At 39.7% G+C, this 18,738-nt stretch overlaps 1 protein-coding gene across 3 annotated transcripts in view; it reads left to right on the plus strand.

Annotated features, from left to right (window-relative positions):
• LOC116432792 (rap guanine nucleotide exchange factor 2) overlaps positions 1-18,738 on the plus strand; it is a 220,800-nt gene that overhangs the window by 40,836 nt on the left and 161,226 nt on the right. For all 3 annotated transcript variants that reach the window (XM_076371110.1, XM_076371111.1, XM_076371112.1), the window contains exons 2-4: positions 5,496-5,947; positions 15,315-15,442; positions 16,034-16,117. In XM_076371110.1, coding sequence (XP_076227225.1) covers positions 5,879-5,947; positions 15,315-15,442; positions 16,034-16,117 — 281 coding nt within the window. In that variant the 5' untranslated portion in view covers positions 5,496-5,878. The remainder of the gene's footprint in view (positions 1-5,495; positions 5,948-15,314; positions 15,443-16,033; positions 16,118-18,738) is intronic.

The raw sequence follows: 18,738 nt of genomic DNA on the forward strand, positions 1-18,738 counted from the left end.
ATTTGCTTGGAGATGCGTAGGCTAGTTATCGGTAGACTGATTTCTACGCATTTATGGGAAATTTTGAAGTGCAAAGTTGTACAGAATGCATACGACATAGAATATATGAAATATCTACAGTTCAGTGCTCTTCATGACATTTGTTGGGAAAAACTATTTTCCGTTCTGCTTTTCTAATTGCGTTCTTGAAAGTTTGAATTTGTATGAGGATCTGCAGAAGTTATTAGTATTAACCCTTTGCACTCGAGAGGTGACTCTCAGTCACCACTTGATTTGATTTGCAAAATTATAAAGTCTTATATATAATATTAAGCTTTGCATGATGCATCCATATATGGAATATTGGAATAAAATAACTTTTCTTCTTAATTTATATATGTTTTCTCATTAATTAGTATCAAAGGACATCGTCTGTATCTCATCAGAGAATATTGAATATATCTGGTAAAAAACTTTCGAGTGCAAAGGGTTAACCCTTTGAACTCTGTAGGCTCCAATATTAATAAAATTATTGGATATTCCACACATCCAAATTTTGTACTGAGAATGGAAATAAAAGATTGAAGGAATATTATAGCATTTTTCAGTTTCATTAGAGATACTATAAAAATTAGTTCCAGTTGCTGATAGATTACAAAACCATCTGGATTGCTAAGGGTTCAAGGTGGTTGAGATAAGAATAGAAGAAGACGATTTTTCAGTTTCGACACTTATAGTGTCTTCCAAGAGATCTCTTCAATTATTCTCTTAGATTTCGTCGCGTAGAGCCGACACCTGAGATCGGAATCCTTCCGAGAATGTTAGCCTTTGCTGGACGCGTGCTTCATTTTCGTTCTGGTTCTTCTGTTGCAAGGCACAGGTGTAATCCGATAATCCGTATTGTCCTTCGCGAGCTGACGTTTTATTCTGTCTTCCTCGTAAAATAGTTTGGTGAATTTCATTTTCATTTGTTCACGTAAACTTTAACAACAACACGGAATCTGAACTTCTTATTTTATTAATTATTTTTCTGTAACAGTTTATGCAAAATTTTATCTTCCACGAGACACTCTAGGGTTACAAAGTTTAAACCAGCATGTAATCTGACGTAGACGTAGCATTGAATTTTTTGGAAGCATTGGAATACATTATTAAACCTCAGAATACCCCCTTGATAAGTTTTTTCCTGGTACTGAATTAATTCTTGAGATTCTATTGTATATTGTATTTCACGTACCATAGAATGGTACTCGAAGGTAATGCTTCAAAATAGTTAGGCGACTTTAAATTGGCTATTTTACTTAATCCCGTACTCAATTCTAATCATCGCCTAATTTTCGTTTAATTCTGGATTAATTGCCGCGGTATATTAATTTTACAAGCATAATCACGAGTCGAGAATGTTCTGTTAGGTGGAGCCTTACGCGAACACAAAATTACTGCGCCAAGTTAGTCCAGATACTTTAAATGGACTCATTTCCCCGAGCCTACCGTTCGGTCGCAATCTCAATGGAATCTTAACCGAACTTCACGTCAGTTTTCCAAGTTCAATTAAGAGATTTCAGACTCGTCGGATCTTGACTCTAGATCGTTCGCTTCTGTTGCATTCCTGAATCCCAACGTTTGAATAATAATTAACCCGCGGCCAGTCATCGGATAATTGTTACGTTAATATTTAGGGATTTAAATGGAACTAGAGTTGACATTTAATTAAGGTGAAAGCTTATCCGCGACTCACGCGCAAACTATTTCCATCGAATTAATTCGTGTATTTCCGCGGCAAAGTGGTGTGATTAAAAATGAAGAAAGGCTCGCTTTCTAAAATTATTTCTAGACAAACAGTTCGTTGATCTAATCAATCAAAAATGTTCTCTTGCAAGAGTTTAGAAGAGTTTAACGGTTCTCGATATTATTCGTGATACAAAATACTTAGTATTATCTATATTATTATTATATCATGTTACGAATATTGATATTAATAATATATTATCAATATATTATTAATATTACGAAAACTATTCATAATATGAAATAACGTGCGTATGTTGTTTAATATTGTTCATGCCCTACCACGAAACGATGGCTTCCAGGTTCGCTAGGTTGAATATTACGACGAAATATCTAATGGTACCATTCCTACCGGTGAACATCGTTGTTAATAAGGAACGGGGACTAGGAGAATCGAACCCCTTGGGCCGTTTCTTAAGCCGTACAGCCGCGTTTTCTTTCTTGACATTCCGTTTCACGCGACTCGCGGTGCATATACGGCCACGAACGAGTTGTGAACGAGACGCCGGCTCAGCAAGTTTCTTTTGGAAAGGAAGAAAGAGCGGCGCGGGACTACGGGAAGATGAAGAAGCGGAGGAAGAATAAAACGAGCACCACGAATCCAAACAGAAACGATCCGCAAGGTCGATGTAGCCCGTTCCTCTCGCGAGTCGGCTACTTCTGCTCCGTCCGCGACGTTTCCTGCGAACTTCGTCCTTTTATCAATTGCGTTTTGCGCTTGGATTAGGCCGACGCGAATTATTTTTGGAACCGGCCGTCGGTTCATCTGAGAGATCGAAAATAAGTACGATTTCAGTGGTTATGTACGTTTGAAAGGGATTAAACTAGGATTTAAGAACCTTGGTCTATTAAATCATACTTTACTCAGTAATTTTCAATATTTTGATTCAATATTTCGCAGCTGATAAATTTTTCGTTGTACATTTTTAAATGATATTAATTCGTATAATTATATTTGTCGAAGAATCTGCAGTCCTCGCGATGGTACACAGTGAAATGAATAATCACGGAGGTTATTTAATGCATTGATTGGAATTGAAATTGTTTCCAATTAAAAGGAACGTCAACGGGGAGAAAGGAAATTCGTCTGTTAATTAAACGACTGCCAGTCGCCGCGGGGGAAAGATCGTTGTTTAGCAATCGGGAAAATGTTTAATCATCCGCGAATGATGTCTCGGAGTCTAGCGGAAAAGTTCACCAGACAGCACATCGGAGATTAAAACTGTCTCACCGAAAAACCATTGTTACGAAACTCGGTCCCCGCGCAGCTTATTATCGGTCTCTCGTTTCTCGGTCTCCGCGTTTCCAGCAACGAACCGCCACGGCAATTCCCATAGGCCTCCGTTATAAACGCGATTCGCCATTTTAGATCCCGCAAAATTGCGTCCCCGCCGATAGAATCGTCGGACCTCGGGAGAAGAGAAAAAAAAAAGTTGATGATGGCCGCCCGACTTCGTCGAGCCGAGTTTCCCGGACCGTTGCTCCCATTGTCGCGACCAGATATTATTTCTGAACCGGTATCTGTCGCTGATAAAATCAGCAACACATAGAATTCGACGATTCGATGGAACGATCGTCTTAATCCCTTGATTTATAATATCGTTGTCCGACTCGCGACGAGGAATTACGAACAGAATTTAGTAAGTTCCTCTGGAACGTTGTGAATCTCGCTGGTAACTAAGAAGTGAGTAACTAAAAACTAAGTAAGTAATAATTCGTTAAGCAACTGCGTAACTAAGTAACTAGGGAACTAAGGAAATAAGTAACTAAGGAACCGAGCAACTAAAAGGTGCTTAACTAAAAGCTAAATAACTCAGAAGTAACAAAATCACTTGCTCACTTCTTATTCCACAATAATATATCTCCCACGTTCAAGAAAGCTTTCTTCCACTTACAACTGTCGATTCACATTACAGTTCTGTACACCCAGAGTATTATAAAGGGTTGAGATACTCGAACCCATCGAATCCCGAGTGGCAGACATTTCTGCCGCTGCTAAACACCCATGTATCCCCTAAGTCCAATAATCCCGCGAGTGGATCGATCCGGGTCCGTTTCCCTTGGATCCCGTCCTCCCGGGAATTTCGAGCAACCGATACTTCAGGAGACGAGACGCAATGGGGGAAAAAGGCGAGGTACCGTTACGAATTATGAATGAATCGCGAAACACGCAGGATGAATTATAAACGCGACGGAAGTCGCTCGTTAAGGCGTGCTGCACCTGCGGATAGATGCGGGGAATGATAGCGGCCGCGAACTGGGAATAGGCTCGTCGACCTTTCGATCGGCTCCGATCGGATCGATTTAAATCGGCGAACGGGGGGAGGAAGCCGCTGCCGCTCCTCGAAAACGAGATGAAAACAAATGTTCACGAGTGGGAACAACCGTCGATTTCTTGGTTCATTCGCCGACCTTGGCATGTAACGTCACGCGAGTAACAACGTACCTAACTACCTTGGGAGGAGCTGTGCCGAGGACGCGCCGTTGCTCCGGTACCCGATCGACCAACCATGAAACGGACCATCCGACCCGCGATTATTCGACTCGAGGAACGACATATGTATGCACTCCCGTGGATACGTCGCGGCACTAGAAGCTACTTCAATAGCAGTGATGAATCTTTTGATTAAAGCGAAGCAAAAAGTGTAGGAGACAAATTTTGTATCTACTTCTTGATGTAACGGAATTGTTACAAAGATCTAAGTTAGGTCTAGCTCAGAGTTGAATTAGTCGTCAGCTAGATCTGACCAAGACTGGAATATGTTGAAAGGGAGCTATGTCTAGTCTATCATACCTAAAACTAGATTTACCTAAAGTCAGAATTGACCTACAGTTGAATTAGACCTAGATGACGGTTGAGAGTAAGCATTAGGTATATTTTTAATACTGTGGAAAGTACGTCTTCCCTTGTAAGGGTCAGTATTACCTGAGGACACCCTTTTATTGTACTCGCTGAGCGTCTCGTTTTTCCAAGCCGTTCGTCAGTTCATAGTAAACGATCAAGCTAAGAACAGAGTTTCTGTTGTATTTATTTCGCAAATAAATATTCAACAATAAATAATCAGGGAATCTGAATAGTTTGATGACCAAGCTTTCATCGTCTAACAGAGGCTTAATTTGTCTTCATATTTTTAACGAGAAATCTCGTTTTTATATAAAGACACTTAGTTACGCAACTTCGCTAATTGCCACAGCATTGAAAAAAATATAAAATTTAATTCGGATTGGTTATCTATTTAAAATATATTACATAGCAATATGATATCTGAGTTTTTCTATTTATAGTGACATCAGTTGACCTCAGTGAAAATTGCCATCCGCACAATTCAGTTTCCTGAAAATTAGCCGGTACGCAATGTGTTAACTAGTCCCTAACTACCGAGCACTTAAATCGTCTTTTCAAAATTTCTTAAAAGCTGTAAGCGCGAATTTATTAAGATTCCAATTGATAAAAAAAGAAATTAGGAATTGGTCATTTTGGCCCGCCTGGTAGTTCTAATGTTAAACGTACCGTTTGTTTCCATAAGTCAAAGAATTACTAAAATTTTACCTGCATCGTATCTTAGAGAAAGCATCAGGCTACCTGACTTTGCCAGAGGTTCTACAATAGCGGTAGCCAAGTATACGTTTCACCGTAGAAGTTCTTACTATACAGTTCCTTCACTATCGGATATCCCTCGAGCACAATCGATATTCTGTCTGACATTTTCCTTTTCTGTTCGTTACAGGACTCGGCAGCACCTGAAATCGACACAGCGAAGAAGAGCGCGTTACGAATGGCGATCGGCAAACACGGGGGGCTGAATCTGACGAGATGTCCGTAGCCGGTCCGCGCGTGAACGGGAACGATCGTCTCGATCGTACGCGGATTCTCTGATCGACGATAATAACGTGAATCGTTCCGTAAACGAAAATGAAACGTCCCGCGAAGATTGATGAGACGAGACGATCGGCAGTTTAAATGGCCGAAGGAAGGTCGGCGGGCCTTTAAGGAGGCCAGGTAGTCGGAAGTCGCGACCATTTTGGTGGCGATGTCCAGGAAGAAGTCCTTTATCGGGACAAGGGACCACGCTGGTAAAAGGATCGCCGAGTAGTCTGCAGATAGGCTACTATGACGGACTATCTGGATCCGCATTTCGTCAGGGCACTGTGCCGCGATCCGGAACGCCGAACGCTTCAAGTAAGTTCAGCTCTGTATTGTAGAACGTTGGATTGTACTTGAAAATATTCTTGTATTCGCAGTCGCATGAAAATTGGATTATATTTGTTACTTCGTTCATAGTTGAAATTAATACTAGATTTACGGACGTTTATTCTAAACTTTATTCTATTGTTTCTAGAAAACTAAGTGTTCGTCTATATAAATCGCGAAAATTATGACTTTTGCAATACGTATTCGCGTAATTGCACGAATCGAAATCGACTTGAATTGGTACTACATAAATAATTAAAAAATGCAATATCCGTGAAATTGACGGGTTCCGTGAATCTAGTGTTAAATGAACGTTGGATTATACTTGAAGATTTGTTTATACTTGAAATTCAATAAAAGATGGATTGTATCGGAGAATTTTATGTTTGAAATTAGACGAAAGTTTACGAAAATTTTTGTATTTGCGATCGCATGAAAATGGGATTATATTTGTTACTTCTTTTGAAATTAGATGAAAGTTGGATTATATTTGAGATTATATTTCGCTATTGTCGTTGCAATTCTGTAAACAGAATTCTCGACGGTGGAAATATGTTAGTCAATTTGTGGGAGTCAGATTGAGCAGATAGAGCGTCAGAGTTTTTATTGAAGGAACACAATATGAAGCAAATTGAAGAGTACATTATTGGATTTAATTACTGTCTTACCATGCAGATGTGAAAGTAAGTGTCTCCGATCGCCATTAACTTTCACCGTTGCGTGAACATAAAAGGAAAGAACAGGCATTTAATTAACTGGGAACTATAGATTTCGGTGATACCAACAGTTTCGTGTTCGCGATTACGGTACAACCTCTTTCCGCCCGCAGGTGAAACAGGTTCCCGATTAAATTCGGATTTGTATCACAGAAGATCGCGTGAATCACCAATAAATAAGCAACGACCAGTTTCACGATATCAATGGACAGTTCGTCAATGTATACATAATTCTATATTAGGCGTGATTTTAATTAAACTATTTAAGTCCGGTGCCTCGTTCGCGCGTGCAACATCTTTACGATTCCATTCGCAAGAGTGTAAATAATAATATTTTACTGCGATACGCATTGTGCTTTTGTCGACCATATAATCCGCGAATTTAAGACTGAGTATGCACGCGCGAAGTCGTATTCGAACACTGCGTTTCCAGTGGCCGAAAGGTTAAAGGGCACCATCAATATACCGTGTAGAGCCGCTTGAACTTTCGAAAGGTACAACCTGCTGTTTCTTATGTCCGCATAATCATGTCAGATTCCCGTGCGCATCGTCCAAGAATTTCTATACTGAAAAATCGTAATCCCTTCCGCGATTATGACGATCCCGGGAATGCTTCTCGCGTTCTCGGCGCCAATTACAGGGGCGAGGGTTAAAAGGGTTCGCAAGCGTCCGATATAACAATTAATTCCGCCGGGAAAGAAATCGTCAACGGGGTGGTTGATCGTTTCCGAAAGCATCCCCTTGAGAATGAAACTCTTCGAATTTACTATTTTATTACCTTCGTTGTATCATTATTTAATCATTCTTGTACTGCCCTATATTTCGTGCGATACGTCTCATTCGATTTTTATACTCGAATCCGTCAATCCTCAGTTTCTTGCGTTTGCTCTTTCATCGTAGGAATATTATACCTTACACTTCCTTTTTTCCTTTATTTATTTTTTTCAAGCTGATTACAGTAACCTTTATTATTCCAATTGTTCCTTGAGTAATTTCCAAGGATTTGAAATTGTTCAATTAAAACACAGATTTCGCTCGTCCGGCGAGCATGTCCCGCGCGACATTTATTTTCGTTGTTTTTGATAGCAGTCCAGCGTTCCGCCTCCATTCTCGCTTCACTTTTATTTCCCTCTGTTACCCTTTGTTTTATCAGGACTCAAACTGACCAGCGGGTGGTGTGCTCCTAATTCGAGTGTCCCTGCCAATATGTCGGGACAATTATTGCAACGGGCGGTCGCCGGTATTGAAACCGTGAAAAACATTGTATTTTCCCTTTCGTCGCAATTACGACAGTACTCTTTGTAACAATTATATCCACAAAATTCCCTCGGCAGCGAGTTTTCCAGCAACAACATTTTTCTCCGTGAAGAATTAGGCAAACGTGAAACCGGTGGTTTATTAATATGCGGAGCGTGAATTTATAATATCAAAATGAATTTAATTCCAGCAGTTCGCATAAACTGCGAACCAATTCCAAATAAGCTTTTCCTCTTCATTAGACTGCGCATTAATTCAATTTAATTCACTGAATATTAATGCGACATTTTCTGCGCAGAGTACAGGGTTTAAAGTTTATCGCTGGAATGCTATATTTGTGTATTAAATTATACCTAAGAAATAATAGCCACTTAAAAATCCTCGGACAAATGGAAATTATGACAGTGAGTATATAATTATTCAAGGTATCCAGATTACATTCTCCTCGAATTCATAATCGTAATATTAACCTGCCACGTTCCTCGAGTCTTTTTCGATCCAATCAAGTTTCCATTCTCTTAGCACCATTTTTCCGATTTAATGGCGTGCTCATTTTATCAGGGATACTTTCTTCGAAAATAGTATAAGAGAATTATTAGACTGCGAATCTTTATACATTTATGAGAAATTAGAAAGTGCAAGATCGCTCGGATTAATCGTGATACGATGAAATATATCGAATATCCAGTGTTTCCTACGATGTTCACTATAAAAAAATGATCTCCCATCGTAATTCTGTTTCTCTAATTATATCGCTGGAAATTTGAATTTCCACGAAGGTCTACGGTATAATCGTCGAACTACGCGTTCCTATTTTCCCAACGATATTTCAAATTTCCGAATGAACCTAGGACCGTGGCAGGGTTAATTTCTGATTGGCGGGATCACGAGCGCGCGCTGTTGCGAAACGCGGCGCACCGAAGCACGCGGCTAAATGCAGGGTCGCCGAAATTCAGGGAAACGCTCGGCACAATGCAAATCTCAGATATTGTACGGGGATATCGATCCGGACCGTTGCCCCTGCTAGTTTTAAACAAATAATGGCGTCTGTGCCGCCGGCCCCGATCGACGAATATAATTGACAAGCTCATTCCTTTTTCCCTCTGTTTTTTTTTCTCATTCGATTCCTTATTGTTCGCGCCACGACGAAGCGAGCCGCGCCGAAGTCTTTGAAATTTCAATTCTCTCGCGTGATCTGATTTCCGGATTTTCGCTGATTCCGAATCCGTCGAACTTCGTTACCTCTTCTTCCTCGTCGACCGACAACGGGGAATACAAAATGATGTACGAATTTCGGGAATTTCTGAGTCACGAACAACCGATACAGCGTGAATAACAGAATCGTGTTCAATGGAGTCGTTTTTTTTCTTCAATAGAATTCTGCTGATTTCGTCGAATAAACGAGTGTTCTGTTTCGTCGGGAATTTCGAATAGTAACTGTACCGCGGGACGATAGTGTCGTATTTTATTTACAATTCCCTCTTCGCTGAATATTAATTTACAGCGAAAATGTATGGAATTATTTGATACTCGATTTCTAGCAATTTGACACGTTTTACAGTAACGGACCCGGGAAATTCCGGGAAACGTGGAATTCCGCGGGAATGTACGAATCAGAGCTAGTAAAAGTTCCGATGGTATCCTTCATTGAATGTCGAATCGGAAAACCCCATTGTACGAGGAATATTTATATTTAATAGAGAAATTTCGTTTTGCAAAGTGCGCATTCCTCGAATCACTTGGAATGATTGTGATTTATGGGTGGTCCGCGCATTATCGGTGTACACAAACATAGGGACGGTGGTGTGAAATAGAAAGTTACAATGCGAATAATCATCAAGATTTATGCATGCACGAAATCGTAAGATTTACTTTTATATCGGCAATAATTCAAGTCCATGGTCCAGCGGAAGCGTGTAAACTCGGAGCGCGAATGCAGGATTCTTTCTTCGCTTCTGGCCAACCTCGAATTAGATTCAGATGCTAATTCCTTCAGTTTTCACTGATTGTAAATCCGATGAGTCGCGCGGCCCAGCTGCCGTGCGAAGTAAACAGGGATATAAATTACATATCGGGCTGAAAAGATTTAGAAAGTCCGGTGTGTATTTCCTTTTGATTTTTTTCTTCTCGCCGCGGGATCATGAATATTCCGAGCTACCGTGTGATTAGCAGAACGAGTGTATTCTTGTTAATCGCTGAACAATCCGCCTAGTTGGTATTCACGTTTTGTTTCGGATTATTTCCCCCTTTCCCGGTGCGAATTTATACGAGTCGTATACAATAAGCGGCACCGGAATAAATTTTGTATAATATACGGGTGAGTTGCCCTTTCGTTCCGTTTCCCATAAATGCTTTTTAAGGATACACGGCGACCCCCGCGTTTGTTCGCGCGCTTCTGAAACAACGGTCGAGTTGAAAAATTGTTATGCTAGTTCCACTCCTTTATCCTCGCTACCTTCGTCTGCAGTATTCTTATGCCGATGCTGTCTTGGGAACTTTAATATCGGATTTCAGGTAAACCTATGGCAAAGAGATTTCAATGCTTTCGAAATTGAAATATTAGAAATTTAAAAATGTTGGAGAAATATCTAATATATTAGAGATTAATACTATAATAATATTGCATTAATATTATCGTTTGCAATATTCTTAAGCGTCTGTCTTGAGAACTTTAATATTAGATTTCAGGTAAACCTCTGGCAAAGAAATTTCAATGCTTTCGAAATTGAAATATTAGAAATTTAAAAATGTTGGAGAAATATCTAATATATTAGAGATTAATACTATAATAATATTGCATTAATATTATTATCGTTTGCAGTATTCTTAAGCGACTGTCTTGAGAACTTTAATATCGGATTTCAGGTAAACCTCTGGCAAAGAAATTTCAACGTTTTCGAAATTGAAATATTAAAAGTTTATATATGTTCGATAAATATGTAATATATTAGAAGTGAATACTATAATAATATTGCAATAATATCATTGTATTATATTAATTGTACTATATAATATTAGAACAAAGATACACAAAGATGAAACTTTTTCGATTTAAACACAATTTAAGATGAAAGTTAGAACCGCGTGCGGTAAGGACCTTCTAAACAAGTCCTCAATGGCTAAGAGCAGCTTTAAATTTGAATGAACAGCAAAGTGCAAACCGTATTTATGGATGATATTTTTGCTGAGTGGATAATGCATGCGACGCTCCGAAGGGTGCTAAATATTTGACGTTAGTATTTGCCGCGGCAAGTGTGTCGAGGATTTAAATAGCTGAACGCGAACGCAGGAAATAGTTCTCCACCTTTCTACGATACATCTGAATGGTCAATTGAGCAACTTGACAGACTTAATCCCAGGCTATCGAGATCCTCCCTCGTAGCGGCGTGGCTCAATTAAAGGTTCGCTGATTCAGACGAGGAAATCGTCGATTTGTTACACTTCGCTGTAACATAGTTTAGCGTCACCTACATCGGGAACCCCGTTGCAACATGCAAATTAATCCTTTTCGTTAATGCAGTTGAGCAAGATTTTTCTTTAGAACAGGTATCCAATCAACGGACTGCAAATACTCATACAAGATTCAATTCGTTATCGACCTGTGGATATTTACGCATTTATAGAAAACGTTATAGAATATGGGATAATAAAATATTGAAAAAAAATATCAGCACAACTTTATTATCTCGATTTACCAGAAGCGTTCATTGAGATGACAAGCTTCCATTTAGTTCCTTTTCTACTTCTCAGCTTCTTTCCTTCAGCGATTTGCATGGAGATTGAATAATTTCTTCGCGATTGTTATATTCAATTCTATGTCAATTCATAAGCAGTTTATATGGATTCTATAGGTTTCACGAAATCATTTTGAAATTATTCTCGGCGAAGATTGCGAAACGCTTTATCAGTCTATTGATAAAATTGAGTGAAAAGACTCGCCGTCGGTTGAACGGACTTTGATTTCTCTTCATTGAGTGAAGCGCATCGTTTTATAATAGATCGAAGGTTTGTCTCGCGCACGCCGCTTTGAAGGGCGAAAATAATTAATATTTGCGCCGGTCCTCGCGGATCCTCTTTAAAATCTTATGAGGCGCGCTCGTAACTTCGCTTCATACGATCCATACGTGAAGGTCGTCCAGTGTTCGCTCCACTTTTCGTGCGAAAAAGGAAGAAGAGGAGCGCAGAGGAGATCGAGGGGCAGTTCGAACAGGACGCCCCTCTCCCTCGCGTGGAACGTTCGCCGCGTTTTGGTTATCGTTACCTTTCCTCAGCTGTTAGATTACGCAGATTAGAAGAATTTCAAAAAAAATTATTAAAGACAGACAGCGATTTCAATGGATTTTCGATCTTCTAACAGCTGGTATAGAAATTTTACGGAGATTTCTATTTTCGTTGGTATCTAATAGAATCTCTAGAACAAAGAAATTCTGTTGTCTTCTTATTTAAATTTGTAAAGAGTTGTTATGGATTTTGCTGTGGACAAATATTGTACAAATTTAGAACGCGAGTAGCGGAGACAGCCAGTCCCGTTTCAGTTTAGACTAAATGTTTATACGTCGCTTGTCTGTTAATGTTGATTGCGGCTGGCGTTAGCAAACAATCTGGACGGAACAGCGCCGTGAAGTTTGTGGGTTCGAGTTAAACGTGCATCGAAGTAGACGGGTGAATTTGATTAGAAATTTAACGCGATGTTGCCTGGGATGCCGGCGGTGTAGCGATCGGTATCTAAGAGAGCTATTGATATCGAGTTGTTACTAATGGTTATCTAATATTGTGCATCAGAAAGTCTAGTTATTAATCGAAACGAACGACTCCGTAAATCATAGAAAAAGTAGAAAGTGAATTAAACGTTTGAAATGCGATGCTATTGGAATTCCTATCGCTCGATACATTTCTGATGCAATATCTAAATTAAAACAGTAAAATTAACAAAAGATGATCATTCATAACTGCATCTAAATATACAAGAAACCGCATGAAATTTATTTACTATTTCTGTAATTTCTCTAGATTGTAGTTAACGACTATAAAACGAGCTTGATATTCAAGGGAACGATTGCCTTTCAAGAGCAATATTCTTTGCACAACACTATCGCACTATAAATGATAATTTAACGTAAAACCGAATATCGTTCCGAAAAACCGCGATATCGATTCGGCGAGCGTGCGCTAACGGCACGAATCCACGCGATAGCCTTCCGGTGTATTGCGCACGGCTCCGCCAATTTATGTAATCCTCGAAATTATCGGCCCAAAAACAGGGTAAAATCGGCCTCCCTAATGCGGGGTAACGGTTCCGCTGACCACGGTGTCAGCTAAGATAAGGGGATCCCGTAAGGGAGGCTCGCGCTATCATTGCACCAGCTTTTTACTGCAGCCTAAGGAAAGATAAATGTGCATTCCACGAAAATCCGAAACGAACCGTCCCCTTTTGGATGGTCAGCTACGGGATCAGAGGCGGTATGAAGAAATACGTTCCAGATACACTTCTCCCCCCAATGACCCTTCTTTTTCTTGGGCTATCTCGCGGAAACAGGTGACCAAGAAATAAGAGTGAACCTCTGAAGAACCGTTATATCGTTGTCCGCTCTCTTGGTTTGGAATTATTCGGATTTCATACCTCGTGGTTCGAAATGTCTTCGTAAGTTAAGATCGACCCTAAGTCAACCGTAACTCAGTTCTTTCATGGACAGGATGTATATTTTTCATCCAAGAGATTTTCTTAACACGTTCACTGCCATGAGAGTTTTAGGCATTCTACACAATATTCCTTATTCTTTTATAACAATGACAAATCTTGTAGTAACCGACTCACTGTTAGCGTGAAATGTGTGATTTCATTTGTAATCAATTTATTTTGCTTTATATTACGATACATTTGTAGTATAACCAAGATTGTACCAAACTGGCAATCTCTTGCTGCGAGTGTATTCGTGACTGGCAGTGAATGGGTTAAAGAAAGATACAAAGTGATATAATCGTTTTATATCGCATATCCTTATACAACGATAGCAATATTATTACACTTTCACAGATGAATAATTTAATATTCCATTCTATACATTCATATTCTCATTTAAATACTTACGTTTTCCCGCTTTTCTTTCCTAAAAATGGTTACCGCGACCACGAAAGAAAGGAGTTACATTTTTAAGTGGTCAATCCCACGGCAACCGCAATCGTAATTAACGTTACAATCCAACGAACGCGTCAAACGCGATAAATTATTATTAATGAAGCAATGAAATTATAAATAGAAGTGGATCTTCCAGTGATCGATGAGATCCACTGGAACGACGAGTATCCTAGACCGTCGTTCGCGAGATGCCTTCCGGCGCCGGTTCAGACGACAGTCACCGTAATCGGGCAACATCGATTATCACGAAGGCCGTCTTGTATTATCATATACGTCACGCGCGGGCGGGGGAGGTTTAATTATCGTAACGACGACGTTACCGATTCAGCCAGCCGTTGCTCGTCCGCTAAACTTGGCCGTTACGTTGATGAAAGTTTCGTGTGCTTTCTATGGAAGTCGATCAACGGGTTCGCCGTAGATCAAGCGTGGAAATTGAATCCTTACTTCTCTCGATCCCTTACATCATCGATCGGCAACGCGCGGGCGCGTTGTCTTGCTCGCTCGGACGCCAAACAAGGGGGTTTAATGGGTTTCGTCGCGAGTGTGCCTCGGCCCTTGATTATACGTACGAAACGCAGGAAAACCTGTGTGCGTACGGCGCGGCTTATTGTAAATCGTTTCCCCTGGCGGATCGTCCGCCCGCGGGAACAATGGATCGCCGACAATGCCGCCGGACTATTACGATTGCTTCGAAATTACGCTTTGCTTATTAATTTTTCGAAGGACTTTAATTGCGGACTACCGACCCGTGGGAAACGCGACTCGCGGTTCACTCACCGTTCAAATATTCGGGGACGCGTACACGCGATACGAAACGAAAATAATGGCGGAGGAATGTCACTTCTGCCCGAGGATTTTGTGCCTTTGCTGCGGTGCTCGGACGAGACCAGCAACATAAAGGGAGCAGTATTTTAAAAGTGTCTAATGGAATGTTTTCGCTGGATTCCTTTGTACAGTAATTTGTTAATATTTTCACCGGTTAATTAACCCCGTGCGAAATCCTCGGCGTCCTTAAGTAAATTCATTTCGTTGAACGTTGAATCCAAGCGGGGTATTAAATTCGTTGAAGCTTTTGAGTGAGAAGCGAAGGGTTGAGTTTGTTATCTAAATGTCTGATATTCATAATTTCTTCCGTTTCATTGAAATTCAAATGTGTACAAGTTCCTTCTTTTAGCTGCAACCGCACACACGCTTCCTTTCTGGGTTTAATTAGGTAATACTTACAGCTGTTCTTTGTCTGTTTCAGGATCTACAGATCATATACTATGGTCTGTTAGGTCTGGAAGCGTTGCGTCCGTGCAGGGACTCCATTCTCCGTGGGCTTTGCAAAATTGTGCGATATGAAAGGCACCATGCGAACCACGTACTCTATTAGTAAGTATCCTTTCTCGCAATTCATCATCTCCGATGTTGTGGAATATTATCTTTAATATCTAAAATTAATTAATAAAACATCGTACTGTTTATGCACGCTTTAATAAGTCAGCAAGCTTCCTTTCCATCCATAGATCTCTGCTGTATCTGAAATAGGTGGCGCGGTAAAAATACTTGCAGGGAGTTTCTTTATCGACACATTTTTTCTCGCCACGTGCTTCTTTATCGACGTTCTTGATTTATCTGCGCGCACTTGTCTCTTGTGAGACGCGGTAAAAAATTCAGCGAATCTCCGTAGATGTCGCCACGTGCTTCAATTTATTATAAAAGTATAATTAGTTGAAGATGGAAACATTTCTAGCTTTCATTTCATTTATATCAATCACATTCAATGCTTTCACATATTTTTTTATAATTAATGGGATAATTCCAAGCACAATAATTTTACAATACATAATGTTACTCTTTGTTTAAGAGCTGTAAACATTTTAGTCTCAAGAATGAGATCGTTGCTCATTCAATAATAAAATCGTATGAAAATGCTGTTAGGTTTGGTAAATATTTATATTAAATTTATGAAAATTATTTCAGCACCGGCGAGTTGGCCACGAGCTGGTACATTCTGCTCTCCGGTTCTGTGTTCATCGATGGTTCTATGTTCCTGCCATGTTCAAGGTAAGATTAACGAACTTAACAAATATTCTGCATAGGGAAATTATTTCCTTTCGCTATAGTCGTTCGTCCATCTTTATTTGTCAGCGAACGATCGAGGAAACAATACGATATTTCCGAGGTACAGAACCAAACAGATTTGCTTCAGTGAATTCCGGTACTCGGTCTCGCTGGGTACAATTTTGGTTATGTTCGCCATCGATTCCCATAAACCTCCGTTATTCTATTCGACGTGTGATACTCGTAATTCCATCTCAATTGCGATCATAATTCCACCATAAATCGAACTCGGCGCTGCTGATCCAGATACCGAGTGCCCTCTCAAATTACCGCGGTTACACTTCAATTCAATTTATGTATTACGTGCTGCGGAGTTCCTTCAATAAAGTGATTCGTCTCCGTTTTTCTTGTTTTCAATATCCAGCGAATTCGTCTTTCGCGAAGTAGCTGTCGAGATGGAAATCGATCGGTGCACATCTATCGGAAGGGAAACGGTATGTGTACCAGGTGTTCGTTAAGAACACGTGAAACTGTTGTTGCATTTAGAATCGACGAATTTTAAACATCGTCTGAACTACTAGGACCTCAGTTTCAATTGAAAATGATTTTAACGTAAAATAATATCGAAAGCTGAAGATTCATTCAATCTTCCCTTATCTCTTCGAATTTCCGACGGTATAAAGCGAAATTACTTCGTTCCATCGGTTCAGCAAAATTCAACGTCAAATGAAATAATTAAGTTAATTAATACTGTTTCCCGGTTGCAGTGCCCTCAATAATCGTGACGAGGGTTAATGGGATTATTTATAGTAGACGTAACTCGGTAAAACGAAGTCAGATGAACTTCATTACAGGCTTTCTTCTTCAACTAATGAATCTATTAGCAGTGGAAGAATATTTCTAGATAGTGGTGGACGTAATGAACTAATTGATAAAAATCTGAGTACATTAGAATTAGTTTTTAATAATACTAATTAGTAGGAATTGATGTTTGATAATGGAAGTAAATCATTAACGGATTCCTGAGATCATTCGGATGCATTAGTGAAATATCATACCGTTACAAATTAATTATCGACTGAAGGATTATCCTTTTCGGTATAAAAGGCAAAAAAAATGATGAGTATTATACCGAAGGAGTGTATTAAAGCGAAAGAGGGAGAGAATATTTGTCATGATTTACGAAAATTTGACACGGAAGTATGGTAATTAAAAGTAGATTAAACGTGGCTGTGGTTGTCGCAATTTCGTTGAAATTCATTTTTAATTTTGCGGTCACAGTGTATACTACAAGCGCACACGTTGATCCTGCTCGTAAATCGTCCCGAGCCAGGGTTACGGTCGCAGTTTTCTCTCTTTGTGTCCCTCGGACCACGGAAATTCTCATTAATCGTGTAACCTCGATCCATCAACGTGTACGTGCGCAGAACATTGTAAGAGTAAATGTATTAGATAATCTACTTTTAATGAAATTCAATCGGTCCGAAAAGGAAAAGTCAATTTTCACTGCATTAATTTAATGGATTCGTTTCCCCCCGTCCCTCCTCGTGCGCCTCTAACATTTATTTCAGAGCCTTTCCCTCCCTTCGTCCGCCTACGAGAACGTGCAGGGGTTGAAAAAACAGTGAAAAAAATAGACGACCTGGAAGACCGACTTAAATCGTTTCCCTTCAATTACCAGATAATCAGCAATCGATTCTATCGCATTGAAGCATCTCTAACATTCAAATAAATGTTCACTATTACAATCACGGGAAGATATATTACATTTAAACGAAACTAGAATAAATTTTACAAATGCTTTACAGAATATTTACCAAAAGAACATCTTTCAATCTCAATAGTGTAAAGATCAGTACAATAAGAAACAAATTAAAGAAAATTTCATTGAACTCTCATTTCAACATTTTCTTTTAATTAACGTACACACATTTGTATAAAAGTTCACTGTGCAGTTACTACATTAAACAGAATTTTCCATCGTTAGGACCTTTCACCAAGCTCGAAAGGTTAAATAAATTTGATACCCGACTTCCTACAATTTTCATTATCAGGTTCGTTCATTCGTCGCATCCGATAACGAACGGCGAGCGTTCTATACGCGGATCTCCTCTTGTTAGTCATTCCACCTTAAACACGTCTTATTGATTTCGTTACCGTTCCTTAACACCCTCTTTGTGCACGTGAGACGTGGAGGCCGACAATGTATGCGCTTATACTTCACACGATCTACGCTCCCACAGTGTAAACAGAAAAATTTCGCTGACGAACGTCGGGCGTGGCTCTATTTCCCTCTTTCATTATTCCTCGATACACTTCTTCCTTTCTCTCTCTTCCCCTTCTTCCCCTCCCGCCGGCTACTCGAAGTATCACTCTTATCTTGTCCCACGTTTACCTCTTTTCTTATGCTACGGATCTACATAAGAGCGAGTCTCTTGAATTATTGGAGTGTACTGTTACAAATTTTCCTTCGTTCACTTGAGATGCAATAATCGAAGACTTGCCTCTTCGGGGGCAACGAATTTTAAGTTTAAGAATCCTTCGTAGCTAATATAAAGAATATAAACTCGTAATTGAGGAATATGTGTTATTAGAGACAATACTTCATCAATTTTTTTTTTATC

The sequence above is a fragment of the Nomia melanderi genome, chromosome 9, assembly GCF_051020985.1.
Source record: "Nomia melanderi isolate GNS246 chromosome 9, iyNomMela1, whole genome shotgun sequence".
NCBI classification, from domain to species: Eukaryota; Metazoa; Arthropoda; class Insecta; order Hymenoptera; family Halictidae; genus Nomia; species Nomia melanderi.